The 21,252-nt window shown below is 37.4% G+C and overlaps 1 protein-coding gene across 1 annotated transcript in view; it reads right to left on the bottom strand.

Moving 5' to 3' along the window:
- Positions 1-21,252, bottom strand: part of LOC311213940 (connector enhancer of kinase suppressor of ras 2-like) — a gene marked incomplete at both ends in the record, with an annotated part of 169,756 nt that overhangs the window by 87,635 nt on the left and 60,869 nt on the right. The window contains 2 exons of the mRNA XM_084294277.1: positions 153-240; positions 1,691-1,893. Coding sequence (XP_084150403.1) covers positions 153-240; positions 1,691-1,893 — 291 coding nt within the window. The remainder of the gene's footprint in view (positions 1-152; positions 241-1,690; positions 1,894-21,252) is intronic.

Genomic DNA, 21,252 nt, shown 5'->3' on the forward strand with positions numbered 1-21,252 from the left:
CATCACTCCCACAAAAAGAGAGAATATACAAGGAACAGAAAGATAAGGCTAAAACATATTTTTTTTCTACTGAAGTAAAAGCTTAACAATGCTTTTACTATGTCGATTTTAAGCAAGGGGACTCAGAAACAGTGGAAGATAACCACTCCTACCTGTTGCACAATGGTTGTTAATTCCAGGCACAGTTGAACAATGTTGTTTTTCAGCAGTGAGTATTCTGTCACGCTGACAAATGGAGACCTGTGAGAAGGAAAGAATAGCTTTACATAGTGTTAAGGATAAATCGTGTTTACAGTATAAGCAATGGTAAATAGTATAACAGATTAATGGTTAGTAAATTCATTTTCATAAAGGCAAATGTAATCAGGTCAGTTAATTGTTCTATGGCTTAGTCCAAAAAAGTCTTGAAATCATGAATATATTTTTCAGTAATACAGTCTATGGTTTTTGGAGTCTCTGTGGGCATTTAGAAGATATATGTAATACTGAGATCAGGTCTACACCACAGAAGTGTGAATCACCTAACCACGACAATATCCAGCAGCAAATCACACAACTTTTTAAAAATATGCCTTTGAAACAAGAAACAGTGTTGGCAGGAAGGATGTAAAGTGGATTTTGGCCAGAACACCAGCAGTTATCATTCTTAAGGATGGTGAGATATGAGCTTCCAAAAAAAAAAAAAAAAAAAAAAAAAGTTGAGATTTCTCGTGTATTGTTCATTAAAAAGACAACATTTCTAGAATGACATAGAATGACATCACTCTTCAGCAGCAGTTAGCACCTTAATTCTGAGAGCAAAGTAATGCATACTTAGTCATTAACAGCTTCCTTCACACTAGGATTTTCTGTAGGCTTTCCAAATTCTAGCTGAATCTGACCTCATTTGAATTTACAAGAACTGACAAGGTCATAGCCCAAGAGAATATGACTGCTGGCATTAGGTTAGGAAGATGTCACCAGGATTATATAAATCCTGTGAAGGAGGGTGATTCACTCTCACTATGATTTCTAAGGTGCCATTTATACATTCAAGAGCAGTCAGATTCCAGATAAATCTCTCCATTGCTATAACTCTACAAAACTGAAACAAAACATAAATTTCATGATGTCATTTTATGTTTTGGTTTCTGTCTTCCTACAGCCAAAATTTTAACTACATTTATCTGGAGCATTACTCGTCATCAATTCAAATTCTCAAATTCTTGCTAGAAACTCCAATAGGAATTTTTTTCTTTCCTGACTAAGCAAGTAAGATAATATACTTTTAATATTCTTAATTGATTAACTTAACTCCAGCTTATTTTGTGTCCTTTTGATGAAAGAAAGACTGTTCAAATTCTATGATCTTTTCTTCCTCATCCTCCTTTCTGAAATTACCAATAATGGGCAACCATTTACAGCAGTAAGATGTCAATTTTTGCAGGAAATACTATCAAACTGAAAGGAGTATGAACAAATAAATAGAGAATAATTTATCACCCTCCTAAGAGAAAAGGGTTCTACATTTTGCCTCTGATATTTTTGAAATTTGCACATCAAAATTCACAGCTAGAATTAGCAGAACTGACATTTTAATATTAGAACAAAAGGGTACAAGAACAAACTAAAAAATCAAAATCAAAATCAAAATAAAAATAAAAAAGAGGAATTATTCTCATGGGTAGAGGATCAAGGCAGAGTAAATTACCTGTCCAGCCAGGCTAGTAAGTTCTTGGCAGCACCAATCAGGTCAACTACAGAGGTAAGAAAATCATTTGGCAGTCGTCTGGAGGCCCTGCCATCATAATGGCCACTCCTCCTTCTACCCGTTATAAAGTTCTGAAGATTTTTGGCTGAGGCATTCAGCTTGTGAGAGAGAGTTCTCAGGTTTTCGGTCTCCAAACCATAGTTCTGAGGGGAAAGAAGAAAACAGACAATCAAATGAAACAGGGTGTTGTAAACTATGTGAAGGGAACCGTGAGGTGAAACCGGCACGTGGCTGAAAGGATCACAGATCTGTGGATGCCTAGTGTCAGACCAGCAACAGGCCGCTTTGCTTAAAGCCCACCCATGGTGCCCACCCAAGCCTCTTGGTCCCACCACACAGGGTCCCACTCAGATTAGCATTATTCCCCCTACTAACTTGTAACGACTTCACCTTAGCAGTGCTCCGCTACTACTTATACTGTGAATAAGGTTAAAAACCTTAAAAACCTTAGGGAGTCCTAGCAACAGGCTTTTATGGGGTAATTCCTTGCTGAACTTTGCTGCTGTTGGTGAACAGCTGTCACACCACACGCAACATAACATGCAAACGGTCAGGTCACATCAGACCAAAGATGTGGTACTCCTGTCACCAGTGAATGCCTAGGGACAAATCTGAGAAAAGAGCAGGCGTGTAGTCAACGTGCGAGTGGTTCAGAGACTTCAGGCAAGATAGCGCCTTCATACTTAATAGTTCTTAATGGATCTTCTTCCACTGTTATCATTCTGACTGTTTTTGTTTTGTTTTTGTTTGTTTTTAATTTACAACTTTTCGCATTTTTATTTTTTTTTCCCTTTATGAAGGGACTTCAGCTCAAATAGAGTAACTAATTAACTCGGATTCACATAGAAAGTCTCAGGCTGAACTGAAACAGGATCTCTTGCTGCCACAACAGGATGTAGCATGGGAAAGATTTTAATGAGCACTTAAACAAAATCAACTTTCACAGTATGAATTGATTGCCCACTATTAATTTCAACTATGCATATGTTATAGAGGATGACTGTTCATCAATACTGCATATTAATTTTTCTGCCTCAACTTCTTCCTCAAAACTGAGGATAACGAACAACAAACAAATATGCTATCTTGCTGAATGCTGATGTGGATACATGTACAAAAAAGATTAAATATTTCCAACGCCAAAAAAGGAAAATTGTATGGAAGTCAAACAAAACACAAACGAACAGTAGGTAAAGTTGTTTTCTGAGTTTGGACCAGTTCTGGCCGGTGCATAGGCCCTTGCCTTCTATGCCAACCACTCTTCCTCTCAAAGTTCACTCTGAAAAATGAAGGAAGCCCTCCACCTCAGCTCTGAGGAAACCTACCAGGCATGGAAACACTTTGGTGCCTTCTAAGTTAATTCATTACAAAGAGCTTACTTTTAAAAATAATTTTAAATGCTAGGGACAGAATTAATTTCAGTATTATATAGATATCATGCCTAAAGCATCCCAGTCAGTCAATGGGGTTTGGAAGCATCACATTTAAGACTGAACAGTGAAGCAAATGAAAATTACATTGGCTTAGTTACAGACAAGAACAATTCTCTTAATCTTTTTTCCAAAACAAACATTGTACAGTTAACTACAGCTTCACTGAAGTGAAGCTGCTATTTTAGAAAAGTTTGTAGTTAAAAAGAATACTGTATTTGATGTTAGTATTGGCATACAATCTGTTTGATATTTGCAACTAATCTTTCTTTTGTTAAAACACTGAATTCCCTCTGCTATTTCCCTCTCCTTTTTCTGTCACTTCTCATGCCAAGATGATGAGTAAGTGGGTGTATTGCAACGTCTTCACCAGCTAGCAAACTAAGCAGCGTCCCGTTTCCCCTTGGGAAAATTTTGATTTTGCATACTCAACAGCATTTTATAAGGATGATAAACCAGATCTTCCCAGTTTTATTTCTCAGTCCAACCTCGGTTATCCCTGTGGTAACAAACACAAAATGTTTCTCCCAATAATTCATTATTACTTAAAAGCTCAGGGAACCTGACAGTTTGCTTTCAAGGAAGGCCATGTAGGAAAGGAAAAAGCTTGACCAGTGAATCTCCAAAAAGCCAGTATGCTTTCACTGAAGTACAAATCTTGAAGAAAGAGGGCTAGATACTACCAGTGCAGTCAGCTGGACTGAATTTTATAGATTTGCTGAAGTCACCAGAAAACACAAAACATGTTTGAGGAAATCCACCTAATGTTGTATCTTAAGTTTTTTAAGTAGCATACCAATGGCAGCCTTAATTAACATCAATATAAAATTGTAAATATAGTGAAGCGTAGATAAAATATGTCCATAAAGATAATCAGAAGGTTACAGGAAATTTTTCAGCAAAGTAAGAGTGCTGATGCAAAGCAGTGATTTAGCTGAGATTTAGATACAATAAAGGCAAAAAGATAAAATATTACAAAAATGACAATGACTCAACATCTCTGTAGAAGACAAAGTAAATTGCACTAAATTTAAGATTGAACACCTAAGATGTTCAAATAAATGAAACAACCATAAACAACTATAAAATTAGAAAAAGAACGGTTAAAAATAATCATTGAAAGTATCTTCCCCAAGCACGTCCTCCTCCTTTACTACATCACTGCTCACCTCGTGCCACCTGCACGTTTCTCTCCCCACTGCCAGCCTCCTTTGTGACAAGTTTGGCTGGCTGCAGGCCTAATGTCGTGAAGCCCTACAAGCCCCACTGTGGCATTGTGTTAGGAAACCATCAAAAGAAGCTACGGCTCCTTTCAACCTGCCCTAGCCACTAACCAAGGTGAAGGGATATAAAAGAGATTGTCTCAGAGGAGACAAGAACAAACAGGTGGTTACACACAGAATTTGAACCATATCCATTATGAGTCAGTGAAGGTGCTTAAAAACAAGGATGGAGAAGTTGCAGTTTATGATAATGAATACGGAGGTGGGTAGCCCTGTTCTCTATATATGACACTGCAAGTATTCAGATCTCTTCTAATTCCCATAGGCATCTCATCTGCATGATGCTCAGAGATAGTCTCAGACCTGCCAAACTAAATCATTATCATGGCTCAGATATCAGACCTCAGTTTTCACAGCTTTATATTCTTCTTTCAGTATTAAATATGTACTGTTATTGTGAAAGACACAATAGAAATACAAAATATAGAAAGACAAAATAGAAATTTTGTTCTCGAGCTTGTAAAATTCTATCTCTTGCAGGTGATTTCCTTCTTGCATGTAAATCCTAGATGTAAATCCTGCTTACAAAACAAAATGAAACAACAAACAAACAAACAAAAACAACAACAAACAACCAAACAACCAAACAAAAGAGAACAGCAACAGAAAAACAGATACACAACCTCTAAATGGGTTCAGGAGAGTGCCATCAGCATAACTAGGATTATTCCTAATATCAAGTCGGAAAAAAACAACCAATCAACGTTTGCTTGGTTCCCTGTTTCTATTTCATGCCACTTAAGGTTGTTACATTGTCTTTTTTTTTTTTTTTTGGTCAATTTACTTTATTAGTGGCAATGGACATACAGGTTTAGATAGCAAATACTGCCTATTAAAGTGACTCCAAACACTGTCTGACTAGAATGCCATGCACTTTGTCAAATTACCCTAAAAACTTGGGCCCATGGCAGCAAAGCAGGCAAAGCAGGTGTGTTGCAGAAAGGACAGCCTCTAAAAAAGGATTAAAATAAGAGCAAATCTGGAACACAGAGGTGTGACTGGCAAATCTACTAGAGGTTTACTTCATGTTTTTCAAGTGAAAGCACTGTTCAAACAGTAAGATTTTTTACATCTACTGAATATAGTATATGGCAGCATGAATACCTTCACATAAGATGATGATTACCTTATGTGAAGATGATCTGGTTTGCTCAGTGACAGACTGACTCAGTAGTATATTTTACATCAGAGCTCAGCAATTCCTGGTGCCAAATTCAATGATCGGAGTTGGAGAGAAGGATTTCAAGAAGTAGAAATTAAATGCAAATGTGAGATCAGAGCCAGACAGGCTTATTATGGAAGAATATAATTAGTAATGATGCCAAGATGAAACTGTGCTTAAAGTGATGCTTGACAGTGAGCTGTACGACTGAAACTTAAGTCTGCTTGCTGTGTGTAAAATATTTTTCAGTTTTAGCTATTACACCCTCTAAGAAAATTCTCTGATTTTTGAACCATTCACAAGGATTTCTCACCATCCCCCCAGTCCTGTTCAGCCCCAGACACTTACTCCAGTGTTACTCCCGGTGACTGGGGTTACTGGAGGGTGGGAAGAAGAAGGAGACAGGACAGATAGCCTCCAGGGCTTTTGCAGTTGATTTTTTTTTTTTTTTTTGAAGTCCATAATAATAATAACAAAAACAAAAACAGGTGGCTGTTGTCAGAAGCCATACTATATCAGAAGACAGGAGATAACAGCAGTTTATTTGAACAGCCCAAAATAAACTATTGTTTTTACCAGTGAGATTTGATTTTTATTTCCTTTTAAAGCAGAGTGGAAGGAATAAGATCTAAGTTGGTGAATATTCAGTTTCCAATATGCCCTTTTAACTATACGGAAAAATAGGAAATCTGCATCCAAACAGATATTTCTTCCTTTTTACATTATAAATTCCAAATGAATAAATGGCTAACTAAGGACACTGTGACAAGGAACCCTCCTGCTCTGTGTCCATAGCACAATTACAGCTGAAACCTGCTTGTTGTGTACACAGATTTTGGTATGAAAGTTCCAGTTTTAACAGCGGAAAATTGATTTTTCTTCATCCGTCTGACAATGTGACTCATTTGTTTACATATTAAAGTAGAACGAAACAGAAAAAATCTTCAGCTCCACTTCAGGTGTTTGCAGATCTTATGGCATATATGGAATAACAGGATAAATTAGCATGTAATGCTAATAACACGATCTGTGAGGATTTTTGCTACTAAGATAAAATAGTGCTATTTTTGGTAGCAAAAAAGCAGACCCATTCTCAGATCACACAATCGACTTAAAATTGCTGTGGACTTGCAACCTCTGAAGCAGCTCTGTGGGGATGCCCTGGTCCCATCCCCGCTGCCTGCTGGCCCCCACCAGCCCCCTGCTCCTCAGGGGCTCTGCGGCCGCCACTATGAGCCCCGGCCCCACCTGCCTCCCCAGGGCACATAGCAGCACATGGGGCTCGGAGCTGGCGAGGAACTGAAGTCCCCAAAGGCAGCTCTGGGCTTCTGGAGCCCTTTGGGAAGGTGTGACGCGTCAGATGGGATGCCACGGCTCCCTGCGGGCTGCAGTGCGCGACGTGCTGCATCTGCGCAATGGAAACTGCAGCGCCCACGAGAGCATGTATGCAGTTAGCGCCTACGGAAAACAGGCAAAAAAAAGCCTCATAAAAAACATAAATCCAAACCCACATGTTGTAATTTTAGCAAAAAGTTCTGACAGTTGAAAACAATGAAAAGCTAGGTGGGTTTGCGTAGTGGTTTTGTTTTGTTTTTCCATTTCCTCTCTTGTTGTATATTTGAAAGGTTAAAAACACAACACAAGCTTATTCTAAAATACTTGTATTTGTAAAAAGTTCTGTGATGTCATCAGGTAGACCCAATGTTAAATAGGAAATCTTTATGTAAATAGGAAATCGAAGGAGGTAAAATAAATTTTTCATGTAAATCACTGAGGACATTATCTTAAAATTATCTGAACAAATAAACAACTTTTACTATTGCATTAAAACACTAAATTAAAAAGTATGTATAAAACCTCGGTTCCCCAGAATGTGGCCTACTTTAAGTATTTATTATAATTTCAGATAAAGTGCTAAAAGATCTAGATTGGTGTTTTATGTGAACAGAGGTGACGTAAATTGAGCTGAAGGGAAGAATAAATTATACCCTGTAATTAGCATATTAAACTTGGTAGTGTTAAAATTCTGCTGGAGCGGTATGCAGATAGAAAAAAAAAGCTACGTGATTTGCAGCCCACTGACTGCTACTCATTTGGCATCACCAGTTCTTAGGGCATACTGGAGCCCACCACTCCATTTTTGACATGCTGTACTAAATATCTTGTATACCTGATCCTGGGGATCTGGGGAAAACCAAGAGTTGCATTGCCAGTGATCGCTTGTGCCTGAAGGCTCAGACCTGAGCAGAGTCGCCTGCCTGGCAGCTTCTAGCATGAGGCCTAAGAACTCCTCTGTCTAAAACCAGCCAGCAAAATCCATTAGTGACCATGTCAGCCAGGATACAAATTCACATCTAGAGACTGGAACCTAAAACTTAACACAATGGCAAAAATGGGACAATGCTTATAATAAATATATATATAATATGGAAGTTAGTAAAAGTTAAATATACACATTTATATAAAAGAAACACCCTGTTAGCAAATCTGTGTCAGATGTCGTTCACACAGTGTCAGACTTGTCACTGCACAGTAGTATTTTAATTAGGTAATGATCATGATCACACACTTGGTGAGCAAAGGAATGAGACTTCTGAATAACAGGCAATTGAACCCAACATGACCTAATTCTCAGAATGTCTTATCACAAACCTCCATTTCTGCACAGTTTAACTTCTCTGTCTGTAGTAATGTCTAGTGGAGTTACTGTTATAATAGCTTTTCCTGTTACTTTATAGCAAGGAGATGCCATACTGCACACCTAAATGTATTAGCACACAAAATGATACCTATTCTGAAATTACATTTGGATCATTTTCCTGGATTACAAAAGATACCTAGCTTACTAAATAAAGTGTGCTTTGCTCTGAGTTATGGCAAGCAAAAATATAGGTCACCTCTGGATATGTGCTACTTAAACTAAAATATTCAATAATTTTATGTATTTTTGAAAATACATAAAATCCTAGCACCTGCTGTTTTGCAAACTAGAAATAAATTCCCCTATTCAAAAAATTCATGTCTGGGGACAGCAGTTCAAGAATATTGCCTGAACATGCTTCAGCATTTTCTTTGAAAGATCTCATTCTAAATCAGTAAATTAACAACAATATAATAAAAACAATCCTTATCACCTTCTTTAATAATATTTGACTATCAGTTTATTATGGCCGTTAAACTCCAGTATTATAGCCTAGTTTATGTACATAGAACACAATGATATTTCATAAAAGTATGGAATTTATTAATTTAACTATGGTAATAAGATGCAAATATGCAACAGCATAATACAAATTAGAGCATATTATCCGAAACCCCTCAATTCTTTCCTGTGCAAAGCTTTCCTCCCCCTTGTGCTCCCTTCCATTATAATTATCCTACCTTTCCGAAGCAAATTGTGTCACAGTTCTTTCTTGCCTCCTAAGCCTATAATTTGGAGCTTGTCACAGTGCTTCTAAGCACTTCATGTACCTTCCTATTATCTTGTAATAGATACATTAATTAAGATTAAATATTTTAACCCTATTTAAAAATGCAATGTTTGCATTATATTTTTAACTTCCAGAGGAAGCTTTAGCATTTCCATTGTCATTGATATGCATATTTTAACCTTATTTAAAAATGCAATGTTTGCATTATATTTTTAACTTCCAGAGGAAGCTTTAGCATCTCCATTGTCATTGATATGTATAATGTAATCAACCGTAATTAAGGTACCTTTAAAAAGTCGTTTTATGGGGAGCGCCACGCACTGCTGATTCCAGAATTAGAACACATGATAGTCATTCCTTTAACAATCTGTCTGGAAAAAGACCCTAAGACCAGCCCCTGAAGCAGATTCATTCAGAACACAGAATTTAAATAAAGTTGAAAAAGTTTTATCTGAGTGCTAAGACAGTTAAATGGCTGGACACCTGCTCAGAGGAACCAAGCGTGAGAAAAGCAGATGAGGGTGCATTGCTGTGGATACCTCCTCTGAAGACATGAAGAGGGTACAGCTGGAACGGGCCTTGCTGTGAGAAGGGAAAAGAGATGGTCAAGACAAGAGCACTGGCCCAGTACACAAATATGTTCTTTATGGATCTCAGAAGGGCCACTGATTGTGCCCAGACTCGGCTCGCTATATACCAGGTTAAAACTGCACAGTATACTTGTTTCTATTGTGGACTGGTTAGGATGATCAAGAATTAACCAGTGTTCTTATCTAATCTCTTGCCTAAACATTTTTAAGTGGCTTTTACATTGTAGCTCTTGCTGCAGATCTCTGAACTGCATAAAGCCTTCTTGCTCTGCTTAATCCTAATGAAGACAACATGATTTTAATTCTGTAATATCCAAATACTCTCTCTACTTGGATAAGCTTGAATAAACTGGAACATCTTAATTTTTCTGTTTATATCCATATACATATCTACAGGGAGAGGGTAAGAATATATTACTATGGTACAAATATCTGAAACAGAAAAGCATTAGAAAATGAAGTTTGTTATATTAGATTTAAAAATAACCTACATTATACAAATAAACTACACAAGTACGCCAGACTAATCAGTATGAAAAGTATACATTTTATTAGTATATTATATTTTTATTTGCATCTTTCGATTATACATTTAGCAAGAACTTGATTATTTTTTTCTGTTTAGCAATAATTAAAGACCTATGCCTTGCTATTTATCATAAATGTATATATTTGTTTAATAAATATTTAAAAATATTACCTTCACTGGAGGTATGTAGCAGGGACTGTAGAACAATAGTAGGAAAGAATGGTTTTTGAAGATTTTGTTAAACACAACTTTTTAATTTCTAGATTAAAAAATCTTTGATATTTGTTACAATGAAATGGTTTGACATTACAAATGGAACAAGAGGATAGGACTAAAGATATATTAAGTGTCAGTTGCATTATATCACTTGCTTGGAATCATCTTCTAAAACGTTGAAATGGCTACTTATCTATAATGTACACCTTCACAAAAACTTTGAAAAAGAAAGCTTCTTGAGATAAGGTTCTCATTTCAGTTGAGAAGCGGGGCATGGACATTCCCTTCTGAACCATCAGTAGCGTTATTCCTCTGCAGGCAATGAACCTTCACTTTCAGGACCAGAAGAGACTGAACCTCACCTATGCTTAAAATAGTACTTTAGTTTATCTCAAAGAGAGGATGCTTTTACTACTTTTACTTTGAACTTCAGCAGCATGCCTCTGAGCAGTTCTTCACTGCTCTTCTGCTGTACAGAAAGAGCAGAAAATTCACATTTTCTGCTCTGCTCCAACTTCACAAAGGGCTGGGATCTAAACTCCCAGGAAGTGAATTTGCATTTAAAAAAAAATTATCTATTTTAAAATGCTTTTTTTTTTTTTTTTCCTGAGCGAAATGGTGTTACAACAGTACGAAATAATGAAGCTTTCTCATAAACACACTGACATAAAACTGACTGTTCTTCACCATCCATACATCATTGTTGCATGTCAACCTGATATTTGTGCATATTTAACAGCTTAATGATGACTTTCAGAAAATATACCTGCAAGAAAGTAAATCTGTGGCAACATTTCTTTTCTGATATGCACAAAATCAAAACCAAAGAAGATGAAGGAAAGTTAGTCTATTTTGTGGTTTCTTTTCACGTCACAAGATAAATTGATTCCAATTACTTTACTTCAGTATTAGGTAAGGCCTGATCTGCATATGGTTTCAATTAAAAGCCATAAGTAGGCCAGAGCTCTGTGATGGCTTGACCTCTTCCATATGTGCTATGCACAATAAGCTGACTGGGGATACAGTGGTAAATAAACAAGACCAAAGGATTTTAGAACTGAGAACTAAGTATTGCCTGCGTTAGTGGTTACCATGCTTGCAATTGCTGTTTCCCAGCATGTGCCATGATGCGTGTTCCTGCCAAGATGTTACATCTTTTTTTAGGGATATCTAAACTATACCCAAATCCTTCTTTAAATTTCCTTTTGCAAATCCATGAAACTCCACTGGCTTTATTTCTCCGACATAATGTTTCAAGCCTGTACCTACCTTTCCAGCACTCCCTGATCCTTATATGTGTTCACCATTCCTCTCAGCAAAACCTACTGAAGGCACAAATGTGGAGCATGCTATTCAATAACCACAAACTGTTATTATTTTTTCACTAAAATCTTGTGACCAATTAACTTAAGGTATTTATTTAACAATAATCATAGTCTTGTGGAAGAATCAACCACCCAATAACAGGAAGTTATTGGGTTTCTTAAGATTCTTTAAGTATCTCTTAAAATGAATTATAAGACAAGTGCAAGACTACAGAGAATAAGAGATGCAGTACATCACACAAATTTACAATTCTGAACAGCCCTGAAACGTTCAAAGTTCAAAGAACAAATGATAGGCTTGTCTTTTGGAAACATAATGTCAGAACTGAACATTTCACTTGGTATTTTCAAAGATTTTATCTTAGGTTCTTGCAAAACTGGTAGTCCCATGTAAAGATTTTATCCATGACAATTCAGAGAGAATCACACAATAAATTAAATTAGTAACAAGATTCCTTTGAACTAACAACAATGATAGTATGATATAAAATTAATTTTTAGTCATGAATTTGGTGAATGCCATTTGAGCAAGTCCACCCTACAACTTCATGGATATGGTCCTCTTTAATATCTTCATTGATGATCTGGACGAGGGCATTGAGTGCACCCTCAGTAAGTTCGCAGATGACACCAAGTTAGGTGCGTGTGTCGATCTGCTCGAGGGTAGGAAAGCTCTGCAGGAGGATCTGGATAGGCTGCACCGATGGGCTGAGGTCAACTGCATGAAGTTCAACAAAGCCAAGTGCCGGGTCCTGCACCTGGGGTGCAATAACCCCAAGCAGAGCTACAGACTGGGAGAGGAATGGTTGGAGAGCTGCCAGGCAGAGAAGGACCTGGGAGTGATGGTGGATAGTCAGCTGAATATGAGCCAGCAGTGTGCTCAGGTGGCCAAGAAGGCCAACGGCATCCTGGCTTGTATCAGGAACAGCGTGACCAGCAGGGCGAGGGAGGTGATCGTCCCCCTGTACTCAGCTCTGGTGAGGCCGCACCTCGAGTACTGTGTTCAGTTTTGGGCCCCTCGCTACAAGAAGGACATCGAGGTGCTTGAGCGGGTGCAGAGAAGGGCGACGAAGCTGGTGAGGGGCCTGGAGAACAAGTCCTATGAGGAGCGGCTGAGGGAGCTGGGCTTGTTCAGCCTGGAGAAGAGGAGGCTCAGGGGTGACCTTATCGCTCTTTTTAGGTACCTCAAGGGAGGCTGTAGCGAGGTGGGGGTTGGCCTGTTCTCCCACGTGCCTGGTGACAGGACGAGGGGGAATGGGCTTAAGTTGAGCCAGGGGAGTTTTAGGTTAGATGTTAGGAAGAATTTCTTCACTGAAAGGGTTGTTAGACATTGGAACAGGCTGCCCAGGGAAGTGGTGGAGTCACCATCCCTGGAAGTCTTCAAAAGACGTTTAGATGTAGAGCTTAGGGATATGGTTTAGTGGAGGGCTGTTAGCGTTAGGTTGGAGGTTGGACTCGATGACCTTGAGGTCTCTTCCAACCTTGAAATTCTGTGATTCTGTGATTCTGTGATGTATATATACACATATGTATATAAATTTATGCATAACTGATCAAAAAATTAGTCAAATATTCAGGCAGCTTATTGCAAATGATATTATAACAGACTAGTAACAAAAATATTGTGAAATGGTATTTATGAAACAGATTACTTCTTGTGAGTGAGAAAAACACTTTTTCATTTTTTTCCCCATCATGGAAAACAATCATTCTTACATCAGTGTATTCCCTGTACTTTCTTCCCACTGCAAACCCGTGGTATATTGCTACCTGTACAATGTATCATGCATTGCATCATTCAGTATAGCTTTCAAATCAGGACCTTAAGGAGAAAAAAAAAAAATCCATTGCTTTTTGCAACGGAAAGAAAATTTTGCAATTGAGATACATAAGCAATAAATAAGAACTAATCCTTCCCCATGAAGAAAGCTACAGCCTTAAAAAAAAATAAATAAAAAATTCATAATAAATATAATAATAAATAATTTTAAATAATTATTTTAAGCATCACATAAGTCTTGCTCAGTTATTTTTCATTAAAAGACTAAGAATTACCAATTTATGTGTTTCATGTAGACCAATACTGAGACAACAATTTATTTGACTTTTAAGACTGAACACATCACTAGGCTTTTATGTTATTTTAAAGAAAATTAAATTAAATTTTATGTTAGTGGAATAGTATCCTTTTCATTTAATGGGAAAGAGTTTATCTCTTCCTGCAACACTCTGTGTTATCCTCGCTTTATGATCCCAAAATAGCACCCTGTACCCCCTTAATCCAATATACTTTTCCCCAACTATTTAATGTAATTTCCTAGGTCTGAATCGATATTCCATTAGCTGGATTCAGTCAATGAACTGGCTTTCACCACCTGCATATTCTAGCTCTCAGGTTTTCAGTGCTGGCACACCACAAATATAAGCTACTGCAATCGCATACGTACAAAGGAGTTAAACTCTAATTAAAGTTCTTGGTTCTGGAGTGCTCAATGACGGTATCTCTTCTATTATGAACTTCACTGCAAACACAGAAATGCTCTTTTTAAATAGCTTGTACTGAAGGAAATTAATGGCTTTTCAAAAATCATCAATTCTAGAATAGAGGGCTTTCATGTTTTCTGTCAGAAATTTGCATATGTTTCTTGGTATTGCTGCATAACAACTGTATGCTATTTCATAACACATTCTGATAAATAACTTAAGTCCATTATCCTGCTGAAATTGTGAACTTAGCACATTGTATTGAAAGACTTTACCAAAGGTTGAGAGTGGGAAACACCCAAGAGCACATAATTGTCAAAGCAGATGAGGTTTCTGTGATTGCCTCGCCAGTATCTGCAGCAGCTGATCCTTTTAATTAGGGGATAACTCTTTTGTACATAAGGAGGGAGTTTCAGTGGCGTTTTCATGAAATCACAGCAAGATCCATCCTTTCATACTTCACTAAAGGGAGCATGAACTTTTCAAAGTCTTGCAGTGGCAACAGGCCAACAATTTCCAGCCATTTTTATTGCAACAATGATGTCAGTAGCAAGCATTATTTAATCTTCAGCATATATCTGTGAGGGTCAAATAGGTATGCACAGCACAGAAGCCAATGGAACATGAAACTGAAGTTACCGGTTCTGAAATGACCCTTTGTTATTGTTAGTTTTCTCCTTCTCACACATGAAATGAAATATGAAGGATAAAGACCATCTGAAGCCAGGGACATGAGTCTTGGTTTTATAAGCCAGTGCACATATGGACATCTGAGCTCAGTAAATTAACGTGGACACACATCACCAAACAATAATTATGTTTTACATCAGCCAATAAAGAGCAGAAGAATGATGGGCTCCCACTGTCAAGGCTGCACTAAATTCAACTACAGAAAAGTTTTTATTAGTCTAAAATTTAGTACACCTACCAAAAAGAAACAAGCCTTAAATACAGTCCACAGCCAATATCAAAACAAAACGTCTGACTAGAGTTCCAGTTCCGTATTCTGTCAGTGTTTCTGTGCTGTCCAGAACCAATGGCATTTCCACTGCTCTCCAGAGCCGGAGCACTCACCAAAGTGTACTTGGTCAAGATTCAGTTCACTATGCCACTTTTATGAAAAATTTAACATTACTTGCCTTTTCTATCTATACGCGTTTATATGAATCAGTACATGTTGTGTATTAGAGCTCTAAAATTGCCAAATCAACGCCCTCACATACACAAATGAAAGAAACGGTTGCTAAGTGTTAAATACCATGTAACAACACAACGCTGTTGTGAAAAGCACATTTACTAAAGAAATTATATTCTGTAGTCTAGGGAGTTCTATATAAAAGCAGGAACTCGTAAAAAATAGATCCTATGACAGCTGACCAGTTTCATATGACAGGATTGCTACTTGTATTATAACATAAAAAATGACATAACAAAGCCCAAGAGACCTAAAAAGGATAGCCCAGCAAACTCTGTCACTGCAACTTGAAATGGAGCTTCATCCCTTCAAGCTGGTCCACACTTGGCTCTTATTCCTGTACTCAGTCTGTATTTATAAAAAATCAAATGCACAATTTCCTCGGACCCGTGTGTAAATACATAAATGCATTCTCAGCAAGAAGTCCCCCATAAATATGCAGAAATGGAAAAAGAAAGGTGTAAAGCACTGTTTTATCTCAGATTAATGTTTGTGGCAGCATCGATGCAATCTCTTACAAGATTTCTTTTTGTGGAAAGCTTTAATCAAATATACTCTAACGTTGTTAAAAGCACTGTAGAAATTTTGCAAAGTGTTTTAGCATGAGGCAAGAAATGACACAGGACACAAATATTACAAGGCCCTCATTTTAATTCAGTTTGGACTTGAAAATTTTACTTACTAAAATTTGATATTGCTGGTGGTACTGCTCCAGTACTCCAAAATATTCTTTCTGTGCAAGCGATAGTCTTGGAAACCATGCACAACTAGTTTCTGTTCTGGTGTAGATGTAGTCTTAAAAGCACAGAGTAGTCACAAGGAAGACTACTCTCTCCCCTTGTCCTCTGTTTAGATAATTCACATAGCTGCATTTACCCCTGGTAAGGGAACACTGGGTAATTTTCAAATTAAAGGGTATGGTTGGACTGAGCATTCAACACAGGTAACATAATTGCACTCAGGGTTTTTCCTTTTCCAGCACACCACGATAGCAAAACCCTGATTTTCCTTCTTCTTGCCAGTAAGACAAAGCTACTATGCATGCACGTGTGTGCATGTGTAAAATACCTATGAGCAAAGATATTTTTAGCCTGCTGCGAACTGTCTGTAGAAACTTAATTATCTTTTGTCAGTGTCTTGATCATAATAGATTTTTTAGAAACGCAAGAATTGGCAACACACTTTGAAACGACAAAAAAAATTACAAATCAACATGCAATCCTTAAAATCACCCAAACTGCTTGACTTGAAAGCCTAAAGAAGAATGAAGCAGCTAATTAGACTAAGCAAAAGATGATACATCCTTTCTAATATGTGGAATACTTAGCTAACTTATTCAATAGCTTAATTCAATAGTTTGGCACAGCATAGCAAACACCACAGGGCTGCCAGAAGTTGAACTTCTCTTCCAAGTGAAATTAATAAAGCTTTCTGGATGCGTATGTGTGTGTATAGACAGAAATAATGTATGTGCCATTTTCCTCATTATACTGAGGAGAGAGAATATCTCCATCTCTCTTGGAAGAAGAAAGATGACTTATTTCCATCTATTTAAGCATCAATATATAAAATGAAGAATTCACTCTAGAATAATTGTATTAACCTTTGAAATATTGGGGGGTGGGTAGAGGGGAGAATGAGTATCTGACACATCCAATGACTTAAAGATGAAATTTGATTACACATTAGATAAAGGAAGAAAAAATCCTTCCCAGTACTCTCACAGCATTGACAAACTATTAAAAAAAAAAAAAAATCAGCTGAAGAAAAGATGAAAAGGATGTAAGGATGAAAGAATGTAAGGCCACTGAAAAGTAGCATTACTTTAAGCAAAACTTTAAATTTATATGTAATTTTAATACAGAAGAAACCTCATTGCTAGATGCAGAGACAGCTATGAAAGGCTGGCTGTGTCACCTTCAGCGTGGTGTATCTCACAATAAACTCCTGCCAACCGCTTTCAGGCTGACCAACATAAAATACTAGTATTGCTGTTACTTTGTCAGAGATAAGCCTAATTATCTGTCAGAAAAAAATCATATTGATTTGGTAGCTACATCCCTCCCATACATAGTTTTAGAAGAGCAGTAAATATATGAGCAAATTAAAGGCACACCAGCTGTTCCAGCCATGTTGATGCACAGGTGAGTGTTTTGCCTTCTAGCAGAAAAACTGTCACGCTTGGGCTGCTAGCCTTTGCTGGAACTGCAGAGAGAATTTTTCTAATCTTTATTTCTCCTTAAACGTTACCACAGCACAGAATTTCACTAGCTGAATGCCTATGAATTAACATCATTTTTAATTACTTTAGATACAATCTAACTTTGAGCATGCTTTTCTTCTTCTTCACATTCATCTTGCTTCCATTCATTATCAAAGTATTTCTTCCTACCAGACTGTTTATACTTTAATTTGCATGGCCTTTTACAACGTAGTGACTCCAACCGTCCTAGTTAAATTTAAATGCATAGATTTGAAAAAAAAAAAAACAGCCCATGTAGACCCCCCACATTACTCCTTTTTCCTTCCAATATATTTTACTGTCTCTAAAATAATTATTTTCCCCAGGCCCTACTACTACTCCTTCAGGTAGCCAATGCCTTTGTGTGGCTAGTCCTCCCATACACAGCCTGATTAGCATTTCAGTGTTAATACCATCACAATCCCAATCCTAAATGGCGTGCATGTTTCAGTTCACAGATGTTATTTAGGGCACTTCAAATAAATAATTGCAGAGCAGCCTCTGACCACAATAATGTGAAAGGACTTCAAGATGATTTTTTCACCACATCCATCATTTCCAATTATCTTCATAATTAAAACAGTACACAAAAAATCATCTTTCTAGAATGGTCAAGTAATTGAAACAAAATATGGCTTACCTATGACTTTTCCTTCCATAATACATAAATTCAACCCTGAGTAATCCCCAGAAAATGCCAATACTTTGTCCTATAGTGAAAGATGCTCTCGTCTTTTGCCCCATAATGTTACCTTTTCAAAAAAATAACGGATTCTAACCTTTCGAATTATTTAATTTTTAAGGTAAATACGTGTACTTCGATATCATCATATTGCTACTTCTGCTATGTTTGGGTGCATCAAATACTTGTATTTTTCCCTGTTTACATTTCTTGCATTGCCTTCTTTCACACTGCAGCTCATCTTCCAAAAGAGAATTTTCTCTGTGCAGGATTCTCATAAGTCTGAATAGAGAAAGCTCTGAATTCAGCTTTCAGAAGAAAAATTACAATCCTTGATATATTACTTAGTATATATTACTAACCTCTCTTCTGATTTTATTCAGAAATAGTAATATGGTTTGAATCAATTAATAAAGAAATAATATTAGTTTATATTTTTACTATATTTTATTTGCCATCAATAGCTTGCATTTGAGTCTAATTAATATGTGTTTAGGACAGGGAAGAAAAACAGAGGTGCCTTCTTTATTTTTTTGTTTTACTTTTGCTCGTAGAAGCCCTCATTATTGCTGAGCCTGCTCTGATGAGCGTTTAGTTGTGTATATGCTGTGTAATGGTTTGCATCACACAGACAGAAGCAGAGGTACTGCTCTTTAATGTGTAACCCCAACCAAACAAGCACTCCCTCCCTTTCCCCAAAAGCCAGTGGGCTGACAGCCAGACCCTTAGGGAGTGCATATGGGAGCACGGCTTCACAACACGCACTTTCAGCGTGTTCCAAGAGCCTGAGACAAGACAGTCAAATTTCTCTTGGCTTCCTGAAGCAACAGAGCTGTTCTGCACCTGAACTCATGACCAAGGTGCAGCTGAAGTTCTGATGCATCGCTGAGCCTAAGCTTACCTGAGAGATTTCTACAGTACATGTAGCTTCTGTTTGAAGCATTATGCAACCCATTTAGCTAAGATGGAGTGGAACATCCTGCTATTACTGCCTGTAAGAAATAGGTCACGTAACTTGGACTCTGCCAATTGCCAACTAGAAATCAATTTAGAATTCCATGTAGAGAAAAAAAATAAAAATCAATGCTCATTGACATGGCCCAGCGAGTGGATGATCCGCAGCGCACAAAGCAGTACTGACAAGTATTGATGTAGCCAGGAGTGCAGCTATCTGTGGGTGAGCCAGGCAGTGTGCAGAGCCTTGCGGATGCTCGGCCAGCATGCAGCTGGCAGCGCCTGCCCTGCTGGGTGGTGCTGGCCAAGGCAGTGAGGAGAGGAGAGAGAGCGAGCTGCTTACTGCTCCTGCTGCAACCGCCCCTCCACGCACGGCATTTTACACCAGACGGCTTAAACTGACATTTCCTTTCTTTTTTTTTTTTTTTCATAATAAGTTTTGAAAAAATAAGTTTTTGAAAATGTGGATATATGAATCTGCAAATACACTTGGTACATACTGACCAAACATAAAAACAGACACACAGTTCATTAATGCCCTAATATCTCACTGGCTGGGGCTGTTCCCTGGCTGCACTTAAGCTACCTTAAGTTTGCTTACCATGTAACTCAGAAAATTAGGGCTCCTTAAGACATTTTGATTCCAGTAAGGTCATCAAATTTCCAGAAATTATGCTCGTTCCTGTATGGTGCTTGTTCCATTAGCAAGACACAGCTCCCTGTATTATTTATAAGTTTTTATAAGTTTTGCTTTTTTTTTTTTTTTTTTTTTCCGCAAGACTACCCAGCATATTAAATATCCATTACAGTGACAAACTCCGATCCATGATTCTAATTGATCACCTCAGCCAGCAATCAAACTCTAGTACAATAACTCATGAACGTTTCAAGATGGAGCACACTACTGCAATATCTTAGACATGTATTTCAGGTGGTAATAAAGGCAGCATCACATATCCTGCCATTCAATTATTGCTATCATTTAAAAGAATTAAAAGGTTTCTTTTCATCGTGCTTTTAAGATTTAAACACTTATAAGTGATTATAGAATAAAAATAGACATATTACTTGATCTTGTAAAACTTTTACTTGTGATCCTTGTTCAGTAGGAAGCTGCAAGGACTGAAGAGCATGTTGTGCATAGCAGCAAGGAAGAGATGTCAGAGGCAAGAGAATAGCCCCAAGAGCAGAGCCGCAGGCAGCTTCGATTCACTCAGCAGAAAGACACAGAATGGGCAGGAAGATAAAAATTTAGAAGCAGAAGAAAAAAAAAAAGTAGGAGTTCTAGAGAGTAAAAAGGAAGGAAGGATGAGGGCTTAAAAGCAGGACGCTAAATAAATAATACCAGGAGCTGGAAAATCCCCATCCCTGCTTTAAAAGGAAAAATAACAAGGTCATGAGGTGGCACAGTAAGAGAAGAGCTGCCCTGCTGACCTGCAATGGGGCCAGCATTTAGGAGGTATGGGGTGGTTTTGTTGTTGTTGTTATTTAAAGAAAAAAAAAAAGGGAGGGGGGGAAGAAATCAGCAAGGGTCCTCCTAATGGGTACATTTGGCTGAAATTTTCTTTTTCCAGAGGAAATTTCTTGGGTTTGCTATGTCTGACAGGCAAGAGCATTGCATTGTTCTTTAGATAAAATAATGTAACACTGTGGGATATTTATGTTCATTTTATGTGGAAAGCAATGATTTAGATGAAAAAGTTCTAAGTTTGATTCTAAAGGCTTCCAAAACAAAAAAAAAATAATGTTGGGCTATGCAGTGCACATCAGTTTAGGGGTATGTCTGCATCAGGGCCATAAGCATTTTTCTGGTTTTGATATTATGCGTTATTTTTTAATGTATTATGACATACAAATTATTTAATTCATAGAATTTCATGTCAAGTTACATTAAGTATATATTGTAATTAGAGGTACTTGCAAGAAGCACACATCATATAATAAAAGGTACTTCATACTGGTTTTAATTCTATAACATC

The sequence above is a fragment of the Netta rufina genome (assembly GCF_964035555.1).
Source record: "Netta rufina genome assembly, chromosome: 12".
NCBI lineage: Eukaryota > Metazoa > Chordata > Aves > Anseriformes > Anatidae > Netta > Netta rufina.